The sequence below is a fragment of the Malaclemys terrapin genome, chromosome 4 (assembly GCF_027887155.1).
Source record: "Malaclemys terrapin pileata isolate rMalTer1 chromosome 4, rMalTer1.hap1, whole genome shotgun sequence".
In the NCBI taxonomy this organism is placed as follows: Eukaryota; Metazoa; Chordata; order Testudines; family Emydidae; genus Malaclemys; species Malaclemys terrapin.
In genome coordinates, this window is record NC_071508.1 from 38,396,175 (window position 1) to 38,418,240 (window position 22,066).

At 48.8% G+C, this 22,066-nt stretch overlaps 1 protein-coding gene across 1 annotated transcript in view; it reads left to right on the forward strand.

Annotated features, from left to right (window-relative positions):
- The window catches only part of LOC128836108 (sodium/hydrogen exchanger 10-like), a 234,686-nt gene that overhangs the window by 167,933 nt on the left and 44,687 nt on the right, over positions 1–22,066 (forward strand). Inside the window, exons 19-20 of the mRNA XM_054026125.1 lie at positions 4,483–4,631; positions 17,886–18,011. Of these exons, the coding sequence (XP_053882100.1) occupies positions 4,483–4,631; positions 17,886–18,011 (275 nt within the window). The remainder of the gene's footprint in view (positions 1–4,482; positions 4,632–17,885; positions 18,012–22,066) is intronic.

Here is a 22,066-nt window from a genome sequence, read left to right on the forward strand (position 1 = left end):
CACTTTTTTGTTCCCCTTCGAACCCCATGGCGCCACAATAGAGGTAGGAGACCTTTTGAAATCTCTATTGGGGTGTTGGAGGAGGACTGTCTGTGGGGCCGTCTGTCCCTGTTGGGCTCACGCCATCCGAACTTATTGACTGTGCAGCAAGGTCAGATGCTGAGCGGCTTAGGGGAATTGTTGCCGCCCCCTGTATGCATATGCGAGGTGCATAGGTATGCACCGGTGTTGAGGGGTTGTTACTGCCTCAGGAGGGGTTTTTACCGCCTCGAGTGATGCATCGAGGTACTTAGGAATAGTACCTGGAGGTACTTGGGAATAGTACCTAGAATAAGGCCTTGGTGTGTGTGTGTGTGTGTGTGTGTACACCAGTGTAAATTGAGTGTTACTGGAAGACGCCCAGAGTCTTCTGCGAAGTCTTTTGGCTCGTGACCAGAACTACTCTAACGCAAGCCCGGTAACTAGAGGATCTTTTCGGAGATCCGACCCACGGTGGGCTAACTCGGCCTGGCATCGTCCGGCGAGGAAGCTACCTGGGTCTAGGAGTGTGTGAACCCATCTTCCCTCCCCTTTTCCTCTCCCTGTGAGCCACTGACAGTCTGATCATCTCACTGGATGCAACAGAGTAAGCGGCGCCGTCTCTCTGAGACTAGCCGACGCTCTTTGCTGAAGAGAGGTGTAGGAGGGTCGTGGCCATCCTCGTTAGTCTCTCCTGTGTGAATACCCTGTAAGGAGAGATCCTTAGTTTATGTGCCGCTAGCGCGGACAGGGCATCCTCCTCCCTGTGTGTGTGATTGAAAAATAGGTGGGGGACAGTCTAAGAATTCTCTCTCACCCACTAAGGGTACCCCAGCTTATTTCATGTTCGTGCATTATAGTACTAAAACCTGCAGGTATTTAAAAAATTAGAATCATTACACGCGTGAAAATTCATCTAAACAATGCCCACTAGACGGTACCTTCAATCTAAATAAAATCATACATCTCAGAGGAGCTTTTAATCACAAAAAAGCCTCTGACACACAATGAGAGCAATTTGTCTATTAAGGAAAGAAATGAGTTAATTTAAAATTCAGCTTAGTCCAGAAATAAAAAAAAAGTTAATCTGCGTTCAAAGTCAAAAATCAATGCAAACCAAGCTAAGTACAAAAAAAACCCTGCTTTCGGCCCCAGCTGACTGTAAAAAAATATAAACATAGTCAAACCAAAAACAATACAAGTTACAGTGCTAAAATTACATTTACAAAACTTAACTGTCCAGTAAAATCCCAAACAAACCCCCAAATTATCAAAAAAACCAAAGTTCTCACTATTTGTTTAAGTACAAGTCAAATGCTTTATTAACTCTCACAATTACGCAAAAAAAAAAAAACTAAGCAAGTCTCTCAACAAGTAAACAATTACAGCAAGCATTTATACCTTTTGTTACAAACAATAATAAACAACAGTTGCATTTTGTTTATGCATAAGTCATTCTAATATCTTGTTTTACTCACTAATGTAGACTCTTAGTCTACATTCCATATTATCTACACAAAGTCACAACAACTTCTCACACAGTTCTTTCCCACTCGCCTCACACATTCCTCGCTTCTACAAATCTCGCTTTATTAAAATTACAGTTAGCCTAACTCTTGCTAACAAACTGTCATACATTGCATCCCCTTCCTGTCAGTTCTTTCTCTGCTTCCACACCTCAGATCCCTTCAAGCTTGGCTGGCCTTGGTGTACCCACCGAGCCACCGCTATTTGGACTCGGTGCTCAGTGTACGTCCTTTGGTCCCAGGAAAAGCTATCATCATACATGAACATCAGGGAACTCAGAGCGGTCACAACAGGAAATGTCACCAGTTTTGTTCCCTATGAGGCCACAACCCAGGTTCACTCACGAATGCTTTCTTGCTCCCTTGGATGAAACACCTTGTTTACACTTTCCCTCCCATTCCACTTGTGCACAAGGTCCTGCTGAAGATCAAATGGGACAAAGTGTGGGTCATTCTCATAGTCCCAGCTTGGCCCTATAAGCACTGGTTCATCACGCTGTATCATGCTTCATCAGTAGCGACTCCAATACCATTCCCTCCCCTCCTGGACCTGATCTCACAGGATCACAGTTGAATGCTCCACCCGAACTGCCACCTGAAAGCTTGTAAGCTCCTTGGCTGAATCCTGTAGATTTGGCCTGTTCAGAGCAAGTCCGCTAGGTCCTTCTAGATAGCAGGAAGCCCTCTACCAGAGCTACATACCTCGCCACGTGGAAGCGTTTTTCCATTTGGACTTCCCAGCAAGGTCTCTCGCTCACATGATCATCTCTGCAGACTGTTCTGGAATATTTGCTACATCTGAAACAGGAAGGTCTGGCAATATCATCAGTTAAGATACACTTAACAGCAATTTCGGCATTCCACCTGCAGGATGGCCCATCAGTTTTCCTGCACAGAATGTCCATCAGTTTCCTCAAGGGCCTAGAAAGACTATATTTACAGATTTGGGAGCCCATTTCTCCAAGGGACCTAAACCTGGTCTTGTCAAAACTCATGGGCCCCCCATTTGAGCCGTTGGTGACCTGCTCCCTGTCATACCTTTCCTGGAAAGTGGCCTTTCTGGCGGCTGTTACTTCAGCCAGAAGGGTCTCAAAGGTTCGGGCCCTTACGTCAGAACCCCTTTTGCACTGTCTTCTTTAAGGACAAGGTACAGCTATGCCCTCACCCCACATTCTTCCTGACGATGGTTTCGCAGTTTCACAGTCATCAGGCAATTTTCCTGAGAGTTTTCTTCCCAAAACTGCACGCAAACAGAGAGGAGCAACACCTCCATACACTGGATGTTAGACATGCCCTAGTGTTCTATATAGGGAGAACAAAACCATTTCGTAGATCCACACAGCTCTTTGTGGCGATAGCTGACAGGATGAAAGGCTTTCCCATCTCAGCTCAGAGGATCTCATCCTGGATTGCAGCATGTATTTGCACATGCTAAGAGCAGGCACAGGTCCTGTCACCAGTTATCTTGACTGCCTGTTCTACAAGGGTGCAAGCTTCCTCAGCAGCATTCCTGGTCCAGGCCCCTATCCAGGACATTTGCAGAGCGGCAACTTGGTCATCAGTGCACACATTTTCTTCCCACTATGCCATCACCTAGCAGGCCAGGGATGACGCTGGGTTTGGTTGAGCCATACGACAATCAACATGTCCATGAACTCTGATCCCACCTCCTTCCTTCGCTTGGGGGGAGGGGGGGTCACCTAATGTGGAATGGATATGTGCAAGCACTCAAAGAAGAAAAAACGGTTAGTAACCTTTCCATAACTATTGTTCTTCAAGGTATGTTGCACATGTCCATCCCACAACTCAACCTCCTACCCCTCTGTCAGAGTTGGCCAGCAAGAAGGAACTGAGGGGGATGCTATGTTGTCGGGTCTCTTGACACCGGTGCCATGAGCACACAGCACCAGAGGGCACTAAAACTGACCTGACAGGTACCACTGTAGAAAAAATTTCCGGCAGTTGTGCTTGAGGCGCGTACACATCTAACGTGGAAAGGACATGTGCAACACATCTCAAAGAACAACAGTTATGGAAAGGTTAGTAACCTTTTTTGGGGGGAGGGGGAGGAGTTGGGTTGTTGTTGGTTTTTTTGTAGTTCCACTGTTTTAACATTGATGGACTCACTGGCTGACTAAGAGTTACTTGCTTGTAGATGTCAAATCTTAGATGTTGCATGTTGCTGAGTCAGTCCATAGACATCTCAACTACACCTCTACCCTGATATAACACGACCCGATATAACATGAATTCGGATATAATGCGGTAAAGCAGCGCTCTGGGGGGCGGGGCTGTGCTCTTCGGTGGATCAAAGCAAGTTCTATATAACGAGGTTTCACCTATAATCCAGTAACATTTTTTGGCTCCTGAGGACAGCGTTATATCGGGGTAGAGGTGTATATGACAAAAATCCCAACGCAACAATAATAAAAAATCACAAAGCTAGCAAAAAGTTGGAATTGAAATCATGGGAGAACACCAGTTGTGTATGCATGCATACATACATACATACATACATACATACTGTCATGTAACATACAGGAACAGTTCCTCATTGTTCAACAGTTCCTGTTCTACAGGCAGATGCTTATACTTCCCTTTTATATTTTGTTACTTAGAGCAAAAAGTATTTTTCTCCCAAAATCATAATTTTGGAGTTTGATTTTCATATATAAGCTCATCTGCCTCAAACATAGATGGGGAGGAAGGATGTCATAGTCTGTTTTTTGCATCCTTCTTCACGGTAAGAGCAGATTTGTAACTTTAGGTGAAGGATTTTTTCTATATAAGTAATTAGGAAATGACTATGACAAATGGAATTACACCAAGTAATTTTCTTTTTATTGATTTGTCAAGCATATTTAGCATTTCCCCTCAATGTGTTACCATTGAAAGCATATTTAAGTAGAAAACTTTTAACATTTCTTATTTATTTTAGGTTTAATGCAGAGTCATTATCCAGATATTGTTACTGCTGTGAAAACCAAACAGAAAGTCCATACTGTGCTAAACACAGCTACAGAAACTCTTAAAGAATTAATATCAAGTGGAATCGTGGATAAAAATGAAGGAGCAAAATTACAAAAGGTAATAAAAGCATTTCAGAGTGTTCATGTATATATTAGCTGCTGAAATGTATGCCTTTCCATCATGCCACCATTGTAAGTGAATTGTCAGTAATTTGCCTGAGACCTCTACCTCCAAGGCTTTCAGTGTGAGAGGCTTCATCTCTCAGAAGCACAAAATTGGTCTGTTTGGGTGCTGTTTTTTGGTCTAAATAACATGTTTAAAAGAGCTTTTAATGTGGAAATGCCAAATATCTAAACAATCATCCAGCAGGATTCTTGCACTTGGGTCTCTGCCTCCTGGTCTGAGTCTGGCAGAACTCCCACAGTTCAAAGAATATTTTGTTCCTGACATCAGTATTGGTAGGGTAAATGTGAACCAGTGCTCCCTACTGGGCATTGCATGTCATGCCACATATAGTAGAAATAATTCCAATAATTTCCTCCTTGGCTGTGGTGAGGGAAGGAGCGCCTGAATTTCTGTGACTTTAGCATTGTGTCAGCTCTTCAGATATCCTTGCTTTATTTTCCCCATTGTCTGGTTGGTTCTGTGGCTGTTTAAACAGTAAGCCCTCCGTTTTCAGTGCTTCAGTATAATTTTTATTTGAGACTCCTGCATTGTATTTGTCCAGCACCCTCTGTCCAGGAAATTCTGACATGAGCACCAGCCTGTCTTGGAAAGGGTTTTTTCTTCTTCGAGTGATTGCTCCTGTGTATTCCACAGTAGGTGTGCGTGCTCGCCATATGCACCGGTGCCGGAAGTTTTTCCCTTAGCAGTACCCGTTGGAGGGAAGCTCCGCTGTGACCCCTGGAGTGTCGCCTCTATATTGCGCTATAAAGGGAGCTGCGCACTCCCCCCACCCTCAGTTCCTTCTTGCCGCCAGTGAAGGTAGTCGGAACTTTGTGCTCCAGCCTTGCTGTATCTCTTATAGTAGCCTTAGTAGTATTCATATTCTCCAATAGTTGGGTAACTTCTTAGTTAGTGGCCTGGTGCGGGGCATGCCCCATGCCCCAGGCTTCAAGTCATGTGACTCCTGTCGCAGTTCTATGCCAAGAAGCGACCCGCACACTCAGTGTGTTCACTGCTTGGGTGAGACTCACGTAACCGATCGCTGTAAAATCTGTAGATCGTTCCAGCCTCGAACTAAACGTGAGAGAGATATCCGGCTCCGGGCCCTGCTAATGGAATCTGCGTTGGCCCTGGCACCGGCGCGCCGACCGGACTCGGTACTGGGCACCGCGTCCTCAGTGCGGAGCGAGGTTCCCTCCACCAGCCGGCACCGCTCACCTGCTAAGAAGCAGGGAAAGACTCAGTGGTGCCAACAAAAGGACAGGGGTGAGGCCAGTCCCGAGTTGGGCAGCCCACAATCCCCCTAGGGACCCAGACCTCTGACTCGCGCTGAGCGGAGTAGCCTGGTCCCGTCCGTGCGTGCCTCCCCCATGGTGAGAATGCCGTCGATGCCAGAGGCTGCACAGGCTGCTCGTGACATCCTCTCCCTTCCGGTGCCGGGTGCGCCACTCGAGACGGGCCCCTGGTCCCGAGCAGGGCCGGCTTTAGCAAGAGCGGGGCCCGATTCCTGGGGGCGGGCGGGACGGGGGGACCCGAGCCACGCCACGGGGGGGACGGTGGGACCCGAGCCGCGCCGCGGGGGGGACGGGGGGATGGGGGGACCAGCGCCGCGGGGGGGACGGGGGGACCCAAGCCGCGCCGCGCCGCGGGGGACCCAAGCCGCGCCGCAGGGGCCGGGCTGGAGCCAAGCCGGGCCAGAGCCGCTGGGGCCTGTGGGAACGGGCCGCGCCTCCCCGGAGCCCTTCTCCCGCCCCCACCACCCCCACCCCAGCTTACCTCATGCTGCTGGCCCCCCCCCGCTTCGTCTCAGACTTCCCGCGAATCAGAGATTTGCGGGAAGCAGGGGAGGGGGCGGGAAAGTGAGCTGGGGGCAGGGTTGATAGCTGCAGCGCGGGGCCCTCTTGGCGCGGGGCCCAATTCAGCCGAATCGGCTGAATCGACCTAAAGCCAGCCCTGGTCCCGAGGGAAGCCGCCGTTGGGAGCACACCAGCCCTCCCTGGCAAGACATAGCCCGCACTCTGAGGACCGTGCGCCGCCCCATTTGACGAGGTCCTCACATAGCTCACATCAGCCCTCCACTCCACTCAGACTGTCTGACTCAACCGTGCGGGAGTCTCAAAGGTCCTCCACTCCCCACCGGGGGCACAGGCACCGAGACAAGTGGCAGCGACACTCCTCTTCAAATCGGAGCTACAGGAGCAGATCCCGATGCCACCGTACCAGACGTTCAGGTTCGAGTGCCCGCTCCACCAGACACCAGGCTCGGAGCTCCCCTCGAGCGTTACCAGCACCGAAGCATCGCCGGGATGACTACAAGAGCAGCACCTTGGTCAAGTACTGCTCCTCATCGTCGTCGAGGTCCAGATCTCAAGGTCGGCACCGGCACGACCGTAGACACTCCTGCCGCTCCTATGGCACTGTGCAGTCAACGGCGACCTCGGCCTCGGCACCCAGCCACCCATCCCCGAGCTGCACCGCCCCTCAAGAGCAGCTTGCACTGCTCGGCACCCAAGCCGGTCAGTGGCAAGAGGCACTGTGGCAGGGGCAATGGTGTCAATGGGCACCGTGGCTGCAATTGCCCGCCCAAGACATCGGTAGCCGGAGCGTCCCAGGCCCCTTCGGTGTCCCCTCCTCGACAGAGTCAAAAGTCGACGGACACCGAACTGGCGGCACCGGGCCCAGATTAGGTCTTGGGAGTCAAACCTCCAGCATCTCCCGATGCCCTGGGAGCCGGACCAGCCCCCTCGCCGGCACCGGAGGAGACCATAGCGGCCCCTCCATCCATTCTACAGGAGGACTTTAAGGCTCATCAGGAGCTCCTCAAACAGGTAGCCTCAAATCTCCAGCTCCAGGCTGAGGAGATGGAGGAGCCGTCGGACAACCTTTTCAATGTGCTGTCCTCGGGCCGTGTGGCCCTACCTCTCCACCAAGGGGTAGCCAACATATCAACTGCCCTGTGGCAAACCCCAGCTTCCTTGGTGCCTCTCTCCAAGAAAGCGGAGAGAAAGTACTTTGTTCCAGCTAAGGGACATGAGTACCTGTACTCCCTCCCAGCACCCAACTCTTTGGTGGTGAAGTCAGTCAACCACCGGGAATACCACGGTCAGCCTGCACCTACCCCCAAGGACAAAGATACCAGGAGACTGGATTTTTTTGGCAGGAAGGTTTATTCTTCCGCGAGCTTTCAACTCAGGGTGGCCAACCACCAAGCCCTGTTGAGCCGCTATGATTTTAACTTGTGCGAGTCTCTACCGAAGTTCGAGCCTCTTCTCCCGGAGTGGGACAAAAAGGAGTTCAAGGCTCTGGTTGAGGAAGGGGCAGCAGAGGCGAAAGCAGCCCTCCAGGCCGCCTCAGACGCAGCCGACACAGCAGCCTGTTCGATGGCCTCAGCCATAGCCATGCGAAGGGCGTCGTGACTTCTCCTGTCCGGTCTGTCTGTAGAGTCCCAGTCTCTGATGCAGGACCTTCCCTTCGACGAGAAAGCGTTGTTTGCGGACCAAACCGATGTCCACCTGCATGGAATGAAAGAGTCCCGTACCACCCTGCAAACTCTGGGCCTATATGTCCCACCAGCGAAGGACAAACCTAGCCCGCAGATCTCCGCTCCTCCCGCTAGGGGCAGATATGAACCGCCGCCTAAGCGACCGAGGGAGCAGAGACGCAGGTCCCAGCATCAGTCCTGCTCGGCCCCGTGACCAGGCCCCTCGAAGGGCAAGAGGCAGGGGAAGAGGCGGTTTTGACTCTTTGCAGGGGGCCACCGGGCCTGTTATCACAGACACCCCCCAGTTAATAAAGTTTGTGTTCTGCAACCGTTTATCTGCATTCCGAGTGGAATGGTCCCATACAACATCGGACCAGTGAGTCCTCAGCACGATTTCCAGGGGCTACATGTTGCAGTTCGCCTCACCCCCCCTCCACCACCACCCGCCCGGGAGGACCTCGGGGACCCAGAACACCCAGAACATACCCCCCTTCTAAGCCAAGAGGTGGCACGCCTCCTCGACCTGGGCACGGTGGAGAGGGTACCGGTAGAATTCCAGGGCAAGGGGTTTTACTCCCGATATTTCCTGATCCCAAAGGCAAAAGGAGGGCTCCGGTCCATCCTGGACCTGCGGAATCTCAACAGGTTTATGGTCCGTTACAAGTTCCACATGGTATCCCTGACCTCCATCATTCCCTCCTTAGACCCAGGGGATTGGTTCACGTCCCTGGACCTCCAGGATGCCTATTTCCACATCCATATTTTCGAGGGTCACAGGCTCTTCCTCCGCTTCCTGGTAGGCCGGACCATTACCAGTTTGCGGCCCTCCCTTTTGACCTTTCCATGGCACCCAGGGTTTTTACCAAATGCATGGCAGTGGTGGCAGCCCACCTCCGGAGGAACGGGCTGCAAATTTTTCCTTACCTAGATGATTGGCTCCTCAAGGGCAGCTCCCGGTCCCAGGTTCAGGCCCAGATGCATTTCCTGCTGTCCACATGCACAGGTCTGGGCCTAGTGGTGAACGAGGCCAAGTCCACGTTGGTACCGGTTCAGTGCATACACTTCATAGGGGTTCTGCTAGACTCAGTAGAGGCCACAGCCTCTCTTCCCTGGGACAGGTTCAAGACACTCAAAAGTCTCATAGCCTCGGTCACAGCCTTCCCCGTGACAACAGCAAGGGTGTGCCTTCAAATCCTAGGTCACATGGCAGCATGCACGTCCATGGTGTGACATGCCAGACTCAGAATGAGGCCCCTCCAACTCTGGTTGGCCTCCCAGTATTCCCAGTCCAGGGACAGCCTGGACAAGGTGGTCACGATGCCAACCAATGTGGTGGCCGCTCTGCAATGGTGGTCCCTCCTGAGCAATATGCTAAACGGGATCTCCTTCCGAGAAATCCCTCCCTCACTAGACCTGGTGTCAGATGCCTCGGACCCGGGCTGGGGAGCCCATATAGGGGACATTCAAACCCAAGGCAGATGGTCGACCTTGGAATTGTCTCTGCACATAAACATCAGGGAGCTCAGGGCAGTATGCCTGGCGTGCATAACGTTCAGTTTGCACCTTCGCAGGAAGGCGGTCAGAGTCCACACGGACAACACGGTCGCAATGTATTACATCAACAGGTATGGGGGCACGCGCCTTGGCCCTGTGCTGAGAAGCTCTGGACCTATGGGAGTTTTGCATAGCCCACAATATCTCCCTACGGGCTTTCCACCTACCCGTCGCACGCAATGTGCGAGCCGATCTCCTCAGCAGGGTGTTTTCCCATCAATACGAGTGGTCACTCCACTGGGAGGTCGCCCAACAGCTCTTCCGAGAGTGGGGAGCTCCCCCGGTCGACCTCTTCGCTACCGCCCAGAACAGATGCTGCCCCCTGTTCTGCTCCAGGGCAGGGGCAGGAAGGCGGGTGATCTCGGACGCATTCCTCCTCTGGTGGTCAGACCAACTGTTCTATGCCTTTCCACCCTTCCCACTGATAGGCAAGGTCCTGCAGAAAGTAAAGGCAGACAGGTTGAGGGTTATCCTCATAGCCCCGGATTGGGCCCGTCAGCATTGGTATGGGATCCTTCTGCAACTTTTAGCGGCCGCCCCGCGGAGGCTGCCGCTTCGCCTGGATCTCCTCTCCCAGGAGAGGGGATGCCTCCTCCACCCCAACCTGGCCGCGCTCCACCTGACAGCGTGGTTGCTCCATGGTTAAATGAGGAGGAGGGAAGGTGTTCGGAGGATGTCAGATGAATTCTGCTGGAGAACAGAAAGCTGTCCACACGGCGGACGTATCTTGCCAAATGGTCTAGGTTCTCCAGGTGGGCGGGGGAGCGGGGCGCCTCCCTGTCTTCTGCATCCCTCCAGCTCATTCTCGATTACCTCCTGTCCCTTAGGACCCAAGGGCTAGCTCCTGCCTCCTTCAGGGTGCATTTAGCAGCCATTACAGCCTTCCGCCCTCTGGTGCAAGGTCACTCGATGTTTTCCCATCAAATGACCTCCCGCTTTTTAAAGGGCCTAGATCGTGCATTCCCGTACGCCAGGGCCCTGGTTCCACAATGGGATCTGAATCTAGTGTTATCCCACCTCACGGGTCCTCCCTTTGAACCCTTGGCCACATGTTCCTGGTCCCAACTATCATGGAAAGTGGCATTTTTGGTGGCTATCGCCTCAGCCCGTCGGGTCTCGGAGCTTAGGACCTTGACCTCGGAACCCCCGTATACGGTTTTCTACAAGGATAAGGTCCAGCTTCGCCCACACCCCGCTTTTCTCCTGAAGGTGGTCTCCGCATTCCATATGGATCAGGACATTTTCCTACCGGTACTCTGTCTTAAGCCTGATTTCTCCAACGAGGAACACCGCCTACACACGCTAGACGTATGTAGAGCACTGGCCTTTTACCTGGACCAAACCACGCCGTTCAGGACATCCTTGCAACTGTTCGTTGCGTCGGCCGAGTGCATGAGGGGGCACCCAGTTTCCACCCAGCGCCTTTCCCGCTAGATCACCTCGTGCATACACACATGTTACGACTTGGCAGGGGTTCCCCCACTGCCTGTTGTGAGGGCGCATTCTACGAGAGCTCAAGCCTCGTCGGCCGCCTATGTAGCCCACATCCCTATCCAGGACATATGTAGGGCTGCCACGTGGTCCTCTGTCCACACTTTTTCCTCGCACTATGCGATCGTCTCCCAAGCATGGGATGACGCCGGGTTTGGTAGGGCGGAACTCCATCCCGCTAACCTTTAAACTCCTACCCACCTCCATCAGATATAGCTTGGAATCATCTACTGTGGAATACACAGGAGCAATCACTTGAAGAAGAAAGGACAGTTACCTGTTCCGTAACTGGCGTTCTTTGAGATGTGTTGCTCCTGTCTATTCCACATCCCGCCCTCCTTCCCCTCTGTCGGAGTTGTCTGGCAAGAAGGAACCGAGGGTGGGTGGAGTGCGCAGCTCCCCTTATAGCACGATATAGATGCGCCACTTCAGGGGTCGCAGCGGTGCTCCCCTCCTATGGGTACTGCTAAGGGAAAAACTTCCGGCACCAGTGCACGTGGCGAGCACGCATACCTACTGTGAAATAGACGGGAGCAACACATCTCGAAAAACACCAGTTACGGAATGGGTAACTGTCCTTTTGGCACTGCTTATTTTGCTGTTCACTATGATCCAGGCCTTCTTTTCTAAATTAGTAGTGAGTTCCAGACACTTGCATGGGACTGCATGAGAATCTGAGCAAAGAAGGCTGCAACTAGAACTCAGAAAAATCAGAAGAAATATCTGCTGCTGGGGTACTCCGGGACAGGAACTCTGTAAGAGGCAACACTATCTTCTTTGAGTGATGGTCCCTATGTTTATTCTACACGTGGGTACGTGTGTATGCCATGCACCTGAGTTCAGAAGTTTTTCCAAGCAGCATCTGTTGACCCACACATTCACAGTGTGTCTCCTCATGCTCCCGACCAAGTATACAAGTGGTGGTGCAGGTTGATACCATTCCAGTTTCGTCTTACCGCTGCGTGGTCTGAGTCGGAACCCCTATTCCTTCTTTTCCATCAGTGATGCACACCAATGGTGCCTCTACTGTCTGGTCAAGGCGCACATCTTGGTGAAGAGCAGCATCTGCAAATCCTTCCCACCCAGAACTAGAGAGGCCCTTGAGCTCCAACTCTGCAAGTTCCTGACGGAAGAGGCAATGAGGCTCTGGAAGCACTCTGATCCTGGCCAGGGAGACTCCCGCTGTACAGTGGCCTCTTCCAACTGGTTGTGCCCTTCCCAGCATGAGCCATGGTGTGGAGATGCCGGTGTTACCCAGGGTTTTCAGAACCCAAAGCTGTGGTAACTTAACCGTTTCACTTCAGGTGATGTCAGGAATAAATCAATGGGGACACAGTGCTTCTGGCTGATGAAAGATTGATAGAAATAAGCATGCTCTCATCTAAAATTACTCTTTATTAGATTTAAGCACACACAAACATAAGCAATAGGTTTAGAACATCCAAAATAATTACCTAAAATCTGAGATGGTATCGAGTAATTAGCAGCAGGTCAGCAATTGCCCGTCTCTTCCCTGCCAGGGAGTATGCTGTCCGGAAAAAGTCACTCGGGATAGCTTCAGAGAACTGTTCCAAAGTATAATCTATTATCTAGTCCTTTTATAACTAATTTTTACAAAACACATAGCTCATAGTGACCCCTACTGGGTCATCACGTCTCCTAACTTCAATAAATTCAACATTAGCCATCTTAGCCATAATAAGCTTTTATATCAAAGGTGCCCAAACTCTAGGTCTCCATCCACTTATTTTCTTTTAGTCTCATAATTTGTTGACTCTTTTCTCCCCTCCTCCCATTCTGATTAGCAGAAACTGCAAGCCTGCTGCTAGTATTTGACCTTGCCTCCAAAAGCCCTGCTTGTCCAAATTATCCATTAACTATGTGATGGTTTATTTTATTAATTAATAGTGGCTCAATACACACAATATGGCTGCGATTAGCTTGATCAAATTTTGGGGTAACACTCCCCTCAATTCCGGGGTAACACCAAAGCCCAAGGGCACACCACACCACGAGAGTAAGAAACACTCTCATCAGCAGAAGAGCAGATCTCCACAGCAGACAGCTTATAAGAGAGACTTTTCCTCTCTGAGCCGTGCCATGTCAGATGAAATGTCATGTGTGGACCCTGGAGGGTAAGGCAAAGAAGAGGTAGGATCCGTTGGTACTGCCAATGACCTTGATACAAGGACACTTGGAGTGCCTGGCTACAAGTGTGGCTCCAGGTGCTCCATCAGTGCTGCCTTGCCAGTATGCAGACTGGCTGGCTCTGACTGCTGAACCGGGACCTTCCAGAGTCTCAATGGGCACCCCACAAGCCCGGGGATATGATAACACTGGAGGAGGTGTTCCTGCCATACCTACATGTCTGCTGCTCTCGGGCCCGTCCATTCTTTGGGTTGTCCCCGTACCTGAGGATGAATCATTGCTCCTGCTGCAGCAGAGACCCCTTCCCCATCCATCAGACCAGTGACCTCTGGTACCAATGGTCCCGCCATTTCTGATGAAACCATCATCTGACTCAGAGGAGTCCCAGGACATAGCCCCAGCAAACATTGCCTGACAGGAGCCCAGACAGGCAGCTGAGGCACCCTTATCTGCCCAGCAATGACTCCCCTGGTACCACTTTCCCTGGGGTCCATCCTCTACCTCCCATAGAAGCCTCAGGAACTATTCAAGGGACAGATGCATGGGAACGATGAGGTTTCCAGTAGTGTGGTTCCCTATGGTGTGGTCTCAAGCTCTATACACCTCTATGCCTGTGTGGCCTTCTTGGGGACCTTGCTCATTGCAAAGGAGACAAGATTGCCCACACATGCCTAAAACTCCTTCAGCCATGGCTACAGCTACGCAGGTGGCAACTAAATGTCTACCAGCTCAGGTCCCCCTAATCATGAGGAAGAGGAAACAGCACTTCTCCCAGTAGACCCTGCAGGACCAGCCATCTTATCACTTTCAGATGAGGCAGTGGTGCCTCCCATGGCCCCACAATTGAATGCTTTAAAGGATTTTTAAGACCTCCTGAAAAAAATAGCAGCAACTTGTGGATTTTTGCAGTCTACTTCTCTTGGTAGGTAGCCTATCTAGAGTTGGCCTCCAGTCTACCTCTAGATAGGCTAAGCTTGCCTATAATTGATGGATCTGTTCCAATTGCTATGAGAGACCCCAGTTACAAGTATATCCATGTCTAGAAAGGTGGGCAGAAAATACCAAGTTCCACCCAGAAGTGAGACAGAAGAGAACACCACCAAAAGAAAAGAAGCTGAAGAGATGAGATTTATTCTGCAGAAAACACTATTTTTCTGCAAGCCTCCAATTTCTGCTAGCTAATTAGCAACCTCTGATGGCAAGATGTAATTTCCATATCTTTGAATAACTCTTGGTCTTCAATGACAAGTTGCTGTCAGACTCCTGCGAGGAGTTCTCATCCTTGGTTGCTGCAGGCATTTGTTAGCTAAACCTGGTCTGCAAGCTGAATTAGATTCAGCAGATACTGCCTCTTGTTCCCTGGCCATGGCTTTGGTGATGTGCAGGTTATCATGGCTACAAGGATCCAGCTTCTCCAGAGAAGTCCTCATGAGTTAAGGCACCCTATGTAGGCCCAAGAGGAGTTCCAGGAACTGTCCTTACAACAAGGTGGATGTCCCTGCCAGTTGTAGTGACAAACCTGCCTCTCGGCTTGCTCTTGGACTTCTGACCCATGGCTGTGACAACTGGTTCCTGACTCTGATCTTTAGTACTATTCCTGGCTTCTGGCTATCACTCTCTGATCACTAGGCATGACAGTCACTGCTCGAACCAGTAGGTCTGACCACTCAAGCCCCGGTCATGACACCCAACATCCTGAGGTTCTCCGCTTCCCAACCCAGGGCTCTACCTCCAGTGATAGACCTATTATCATCTGTCAAGGAGAAGATCCTACACCCAGCCCTGAATTCCCTTCATCGCACAGCTTGGCTCTTGGATGGATGTTGAGTGTAAAATGACTCTGTTCCTCTCCTGTTCAAGACCACCTAGTTAACAGCATAGGTGCCGACTTCATGGGTGCTCCGGGGCTGGAGCACCCACGGGGAAAAATTGGTGGGTGCTCTGCACCCACCAGCAGCCCCGCCTCACCTCACCTCTGCCTCCTCCCCCAGGCATGACGTGTCCCCACTTCTCCTCCCAGCACTTGCTGCCGCAAAACACATGGTATAACAAGCTCTGGGAGGGACGGGGGGAAGGGGAAAGGAGCAGGGAATGCGGTGCACTCAGGGGAGGAGGCAGGGCCGGGGCGGGGATTTGGGGAAGGGGTTGGAATAGGGGCAGGGACTTTGGGGAAGGGGTTGGAATGGGGGCGGGGCAGGAGTGGAGTCGGGGCAGAGGTGAGTCGAGCACTCACTGGTGCCAGCAGAAGTCGGCGCCTATGGTTAATAGTGGGAAGGACTCTGAGACAACCTTACCAGGCAAAATGGACAAGGTTTTCTCACTGGTGTCATCAGAAATCCCTGAACCCTTAGGAAGTCTCAATACTGACAATTCAAGACTACTTGTTAGAACTGAAACTCTCTATCCTATCACTGAGCTAAGTAAAAGTACACATGACAGCAAACTCAGCACGTCATCTATGCATAGAGGGTCAATATCTTTTCTCATCCAACAGTCATAACATTTCTAAAGGGCCTAATAAGAATGTTTCCGTTTATCAAGGACCCTATCCCTCCATGCAATCTCAACCTGATTCTCTCAGTGCTCATGGGCCATAGCTTGGAACTGATGGCTAAGAATTCTTTTCCATACTTGTCACTGAAAACATCATTCTCGGTAGCAATTATCTCAGCAAGGAGGGTAAGAGAGATGTAAGCACTGATGGCTGATCCTCCCTGTACATTTTTCTACCCAGGCAAGATATTGTTAAGAACAGACCTCAAGTTTTTACCAAAGGTCAAGGAATTCCATCTGAATCAACAAATCCACTTACCCGTGTTCTTCCATAGATCTCACTCTAATAAAACAGAGGCAGCTTTTCACACTTTGGATGTCAGAAGAACCCTGGCATTCTACCTCCAAAGAACAAAGCTCCAGATCTTCACCAAAACTCTTTGAGTACATCTACATTGCATTGTAAACCCGGGTCTGCCGGACCCGAGCTTGTGGACTCAGTATTTCCAAGCCTGCATTTGAGCATCCACACTATATTGTAAACCTAGGTTTACAGTTGCTGGACCTGGGTCTCAGCTGTATGCATACTGCATTACACAACTACCTGACTTGAGTCTGCAGCTTGAGTTGTATCCACACTGAAAAATGACAAGGCTTGCACCTGAGTCAGAGTGGGATTAGGCTCTGATGCAGTCCCCTAACAGGGTCCTAGGACCCAGATCCTAAAGGTTTGCTGACCCAAATCTGATGGATTTCTGTGTGGATGGAAAGAGGGGTTGGGCTGAAACTTGAATCAGAGCCCGGGCTTAGTGTACAGTGTAAACATATCGTTTGTGGCTATTGTAGAGAGGATGAAAGGCAAAGCCATATCCTCCCAACATTTATTGAATTGGATCAGACTGTGTGAAGACTTGCTATGAGACTACAGAGAAGGACCCATCTAAAGCTGATTCTGTTGAGAGCTCAAGTAGACTCCATAGCTGCACTAAAGAATGTATCTATCCCAGTTATATGGAAGACAGTGACCTGGAGATCTGTTCATACATTCACTAAGCACTGTACCACTTACCAAAGCCTCCAGGTCAGATGCCACATTTGGCGAGGCTGTGCTCCGGTCATTAATTTTTAACTCCAAGCTCCCACCTCCAATGTACTGGTCAATTGCTTGGGAGTCACCAACAATGGAATGTTCATATGGAGAATCATTCAAAGGAGAATGAGAAATTACTTACCTTGCACAGTAACTGTAATTCTTTGAGATGTGTTGTCCAAATGCACACTCCACGACCTGCCCTCCATCCTTTCTGCCTCAAAGTTCTCTGGGGAGGAAAAACACACAAATCTGGGATTCTGTGGTTGAGAGGAAATTGAAGACAGTTGGCTCACTCTGATCTTTTATGCACTTGCTGAGGAGCACAAATTGCTGCAGGGCCCATGCATACCAACCAGAGAGTCACATGCACACTAATAGTAGAATGTGCATGTGGGCAACATATCTTAAAAAACTCCCGTTACTGTACACAGTAAGAAACTTGTCAATATCTCCATTTTATAAATGGGGAAACAGAGGCATAGATCAGTGAAATGACTTGTCCAGGGTCACTCAGCAGAACAGTGGCAGAGCTGTATTATGACATGCTTGGATGACTTAAACCTTTGACCTTATCCAGTCCTTTCCCACTCCATCAGCCAGTCCACTTAAATGATGAAATGGTGGAAAATATCAGTTGTTAACCACCCAGGCCAAAGTAGGGCCCCAGTCCTGAAAAGACTTAATTCAATGGGACTACTCATAGTGTGGAAAGTTAAGTACGTGTGGAAATCTTTCTAGTTTTGGGGTCTAAGTGTGGGTACTATAATAAAAGCTATTTAAGAAAGGGCAGAATAACATGGAGGCTTATACGGGGGGGCTGGGGGTGGAAATGTTTCCGAATGAAGAGGTTCAGTAAGGAATAATCCACGCTTAAAGAGTTTATCTTCAGAACAAAGAGAAATTAATGCATGTAGATTACATGTGGGTTCTTTTCCCCCTTGTTTAGATGATTCTGCAAAAAAAGAAAAATGTTGGCACTCTTCCATCTACTGTTGCATCACCTACTGCAGAGGGGCTTTTACACAGTATCAGTTGGTTAGAAAATGAAAAGAACCAAATTGAGTTCATGCAGGTAATGTTTAGCTTGCTGATATGGTTCCAGATCCTTTATAATGTTCTGTCTTCAAAAGGCAAATATTATGGAGGCACTTATATTGACTGTATAGTTATGGCTGTCTTGAGTTCGGTACTTAAAGAAGGGATTCAACCTCTGTTATGTACAAAGAATGCAGCATATCCTCCCCAAATTTACCACACTTATTCTTTGAATATTAAATTAATTTTCTGATAATTTACAAGTAAGTCTCTTAATTAGTTTGACTTAATTTTAAAATGGGCCCTTTTAAGAAATTTAGCATATGTCAGACCTTTCTTTTGGCCCAAATGATGTTAATAATGGAATAAAATAGACTCTTTGAACTTTTCTTATATTTAATGCCATTGCAATGTCATGTATATCTGAAGAAATTAGGTTCTAATTAAGCTAAATTATTAATAGTCAGTGTATTGAATTGTTATGATTATAGACAGGGCCATCTCAGTAGTTCAGTTCATTCTTAAATGGAGACATTGGGACATCAGAGAAAACCAATCATAGAATATCAGGGTTGGAAGGAACCTCAGGAGGTCATCTAGTCCAACCCCCTGCTCAAAGCAGGACCAATCCCCAACTAAATCATCCCAGCCAGGGCTTTGTCACGCCTGACCTTAAAAACCTCTAAGGAAGGAGATTCCACCAGCTCCCTAGGTAACCCATTCCAGTGCTTCACCACTCTCCTAGTGAAAAAGTTTTTCCTAATATCCAACCTAAACCTCCCTCACTGCAACTTGAGACCATTACTCCTTGTTCTGTCATCTGGTACCACTGAGAGCAGTCTAGATCCATCCTCTTTGAAACCCCATTTCAGGTAGTTGAAAGCAGCTATCAAATCCCCCCTCATTCTTCTCTTCTGCAGACTAAACAATCCTAGTTCCCTCAGCCTCTCCTCATAAGTCATGTGCTCCAGCCCCCTAATCACTTTTGTTGCCCTCCGCTGGACTCTTTCCAATTTTTCCACATCCTTCTTGTAGTGTGGGGCCCAAAACTGGACACAGTATTCCAGATGAGGCCACACCAATGTCGAATAGAGGGGAATGATCACGTTCCTCAATCTGCTGGCAATGCCCCTACTTATACCGCCCAAAATGCAGTTAGCCTTCTTGGCAACCAGGGCACACTGTTGACTCATATCCAGCTTCTCATCCACTGGAACCCCTGGGTCTTTTTCTGCAGAACTGCTGCCTAGCCATTAGGTCCGTAATCTGTAGCAGTGCATGGGATTCTTCTGTCCTAAGTGCAGGACTCTGCACTTGTCCTTGTTAAACCTCATCAGATTTCTTTTTTGCCCAATCCTCTAATTTGTCTACGTCCCTTTGAGGCCTCATAACACTCCCTCTTTGGCCAATTTGCATGCTGCAGTTCTATTGGTTGAAATGAGCCAGTGGCATGAGAAGAACTCATGTCAGGAGATCTCACTTAGTAGATGACGTGTCAACTAGATTGTCTCCTGCTGTCACTGCTCTTAAAAGTTCCATAGTCACATAGTAGTTCCTTTGTTTTATCCTCTGTTGGGAAAGTTGAACACCTTCCATGGAACATGGGGACATCATATGGGGCATCTGGATGGCTCCTCCCATGCCTAGCACATCACCACTTACTCCTCCAATTTGACACACTTCCCTGCTGACCTTTCCCAGCCCCTTCACATCCCTTCTCACTGTCTCTCCAAAGACATGGCTGCTTCCCCTTTCCTTTGCCTCCGTATGGTGCTCCTTTCTGGTACTGGTGGTGTTGAAGGCGGATGTTAGGGAAACTGGTGCTATGTAATAATAATATTAGGTGAAGGTTGGCATAGGGAGAGCCAATATCTCTACTTTGTAAGGAGTGACACTGCACTCCTGCCTCAGTTTAAGTGTAAAAAAAAATAACAAAAATGTTCTTTGAGTGTCCTCTGCATATTCCCACTCTTGGAACTTGCACTGACAAGTGCATCAGCATCCTTTAGAACTATCAGATCAAAGAGGCATAACTGACAAGACCTCTTGTAATAGAAGGGCCTGAAGTCCATTTTGTCTCTCTTTGTGGGCCCGAGGTGTGAATTCTACAGGTAGCACAATCTGCCGGATATGACGGGTTCGGTCACAGAAACCCCCTTGGGACTGCCACCTGATGTGCTGAGACTACCTCTGAGCCCTTTTTCCCTGGCAGCTTGGGACTTCAGTACACTGTCTTGTTGAGCCAGACACGCTAGCCTGCTCCAAACACAAACCCAGATCTGAACCACATCCCCCAAAAGTTGCAGACTTAACTGAAGACGGCCTAGAAAGTGCTCCTGTCTCTAGCACCCAGATACCCAGTTCCCAATGGGATCCAAACCCCAAACGAATCAGTTTTACTCTGTATAAAGCTTATACAGGGTAAATTCATAAATTGTTCGCCCACTATAACACTGATAGAGAGATATGCACAGCTGTTTGCTCCCCCAGGTATTAATTGCTTGTTCTGGGTTAATTAATAAGCAAAACGTGATTTTATTAAATATAAAAAGTAGGATTTAAGTGGTTCCAAGTAATAACAGACAGAACAAAGTAAATTACCAAGCAAAATAAAACTAAAACATGCAAGTCTAAACCTAATACAGTAGGAAATAAAATGCAGGTAAATCTCACCCTCAGAGATGTTCCAATAAGCTTCTTTCAGAGATTAGACTCTTTCCTAGTCTGGGTCCAGCAATCACTCACACCTCCGTAGTTACTATTCTTTGTTCCAGTTTCTTTCAGGCATCTCTTTGGGGTGGAGAGGCCATCTTTTGAGCCAGCTGAAGACAAAATGGAGGGGTTTCCAGGGCCTTTTATATTCTCTCTCTTGTGGGAGGAAACCCCTTTGTTCTCTTGTCAAAAATCACAACAACAAGATGGAGTCTGTAGCCACCTGGGCAAGTCACATGTCTATGGATGATTCAGCTTTTTGCAGGCTGATGCCATTGTTTACATGTTAGTTTGAACATTCCCAGGAAAGCTCAGATGTGGATCGGCGTCTCCCAAAGTCCATTGTCAGTTAAGTGTTTCTTGATTGGGCACTTACTGAGAATTGGCTTTTCTCAAGAAGCTGACCAAATGCTTCACTGAGGCTACTTAGAATCAAACAAGTACAAAGCCAACTTCAAATACAAAAATGATACACACATACAGACAGCATAATCCTAACCAGCAAACTACAACCTTTCCATAGTCACCCCACTTGGCCTCCTCTGTACAAGAACTGGTGCAACCATAGGATCCTGGTTGCACCAATGATCTATACAGTCACCGTTTATGTCAATAACGACACACCAGAGATTGATTCCTCCTCTAAGCACTTCAGACAATGAATATGTGCCTCAGAATGCAGGAAGACTGCTAGGAGATCTGGAGAGGTTCATTTTCTTTCGCTGCTGTGATTGGAAGGAACTGAGGCGACAATAGGCATCAAGCCCCTTTTATATCCATAGTAACTCTCTTTTGTCCTGCTTTGCTTCACCTTTTCTTGGGAAAAATTTTCAAACATGAATGCCTGGAACTTGCCCCACCAGTCTATTGTATTTGCACATATAAATGAGAACTAACTTATAAAATAGGTAGTTGTATGTTCAACTGCCTGTTACTATGGCAATTATCCAGTCTATCCAAATCGCAGGAAATTGTGGTGTACTTGCATTTTTCCAGGCACACTTACTGCTTGTATGTTTGAAAATGTGGTCTCTCAAATCAATCTTGTAGGCAGGTATATTCAATACATTGTAATAAAGATTTCAAACTTTTCAAACTGATGCTATAGAAAAAGAAACTATTATAGCCTGCCCTCAGCGGTGCATAGGAGAAATAATTATTGTTCTTAAAGTGATTGGCCATATGGACTCCACTCTTGGTACTCATACACCCCCATGTGCAAAATCAGATTCTTTTGGCCAGTAGTGTCCATTGGGGCTGTGATTGCATCCTAAGTGCATTTGTAAACAAGGACATAAAGGGGAAAGCAAGCCCAGTTGTACCTCATTTTCTTCTTACCACCCATGGCAGCAAAACCGAACCTCAGCATTGTCCATCTGC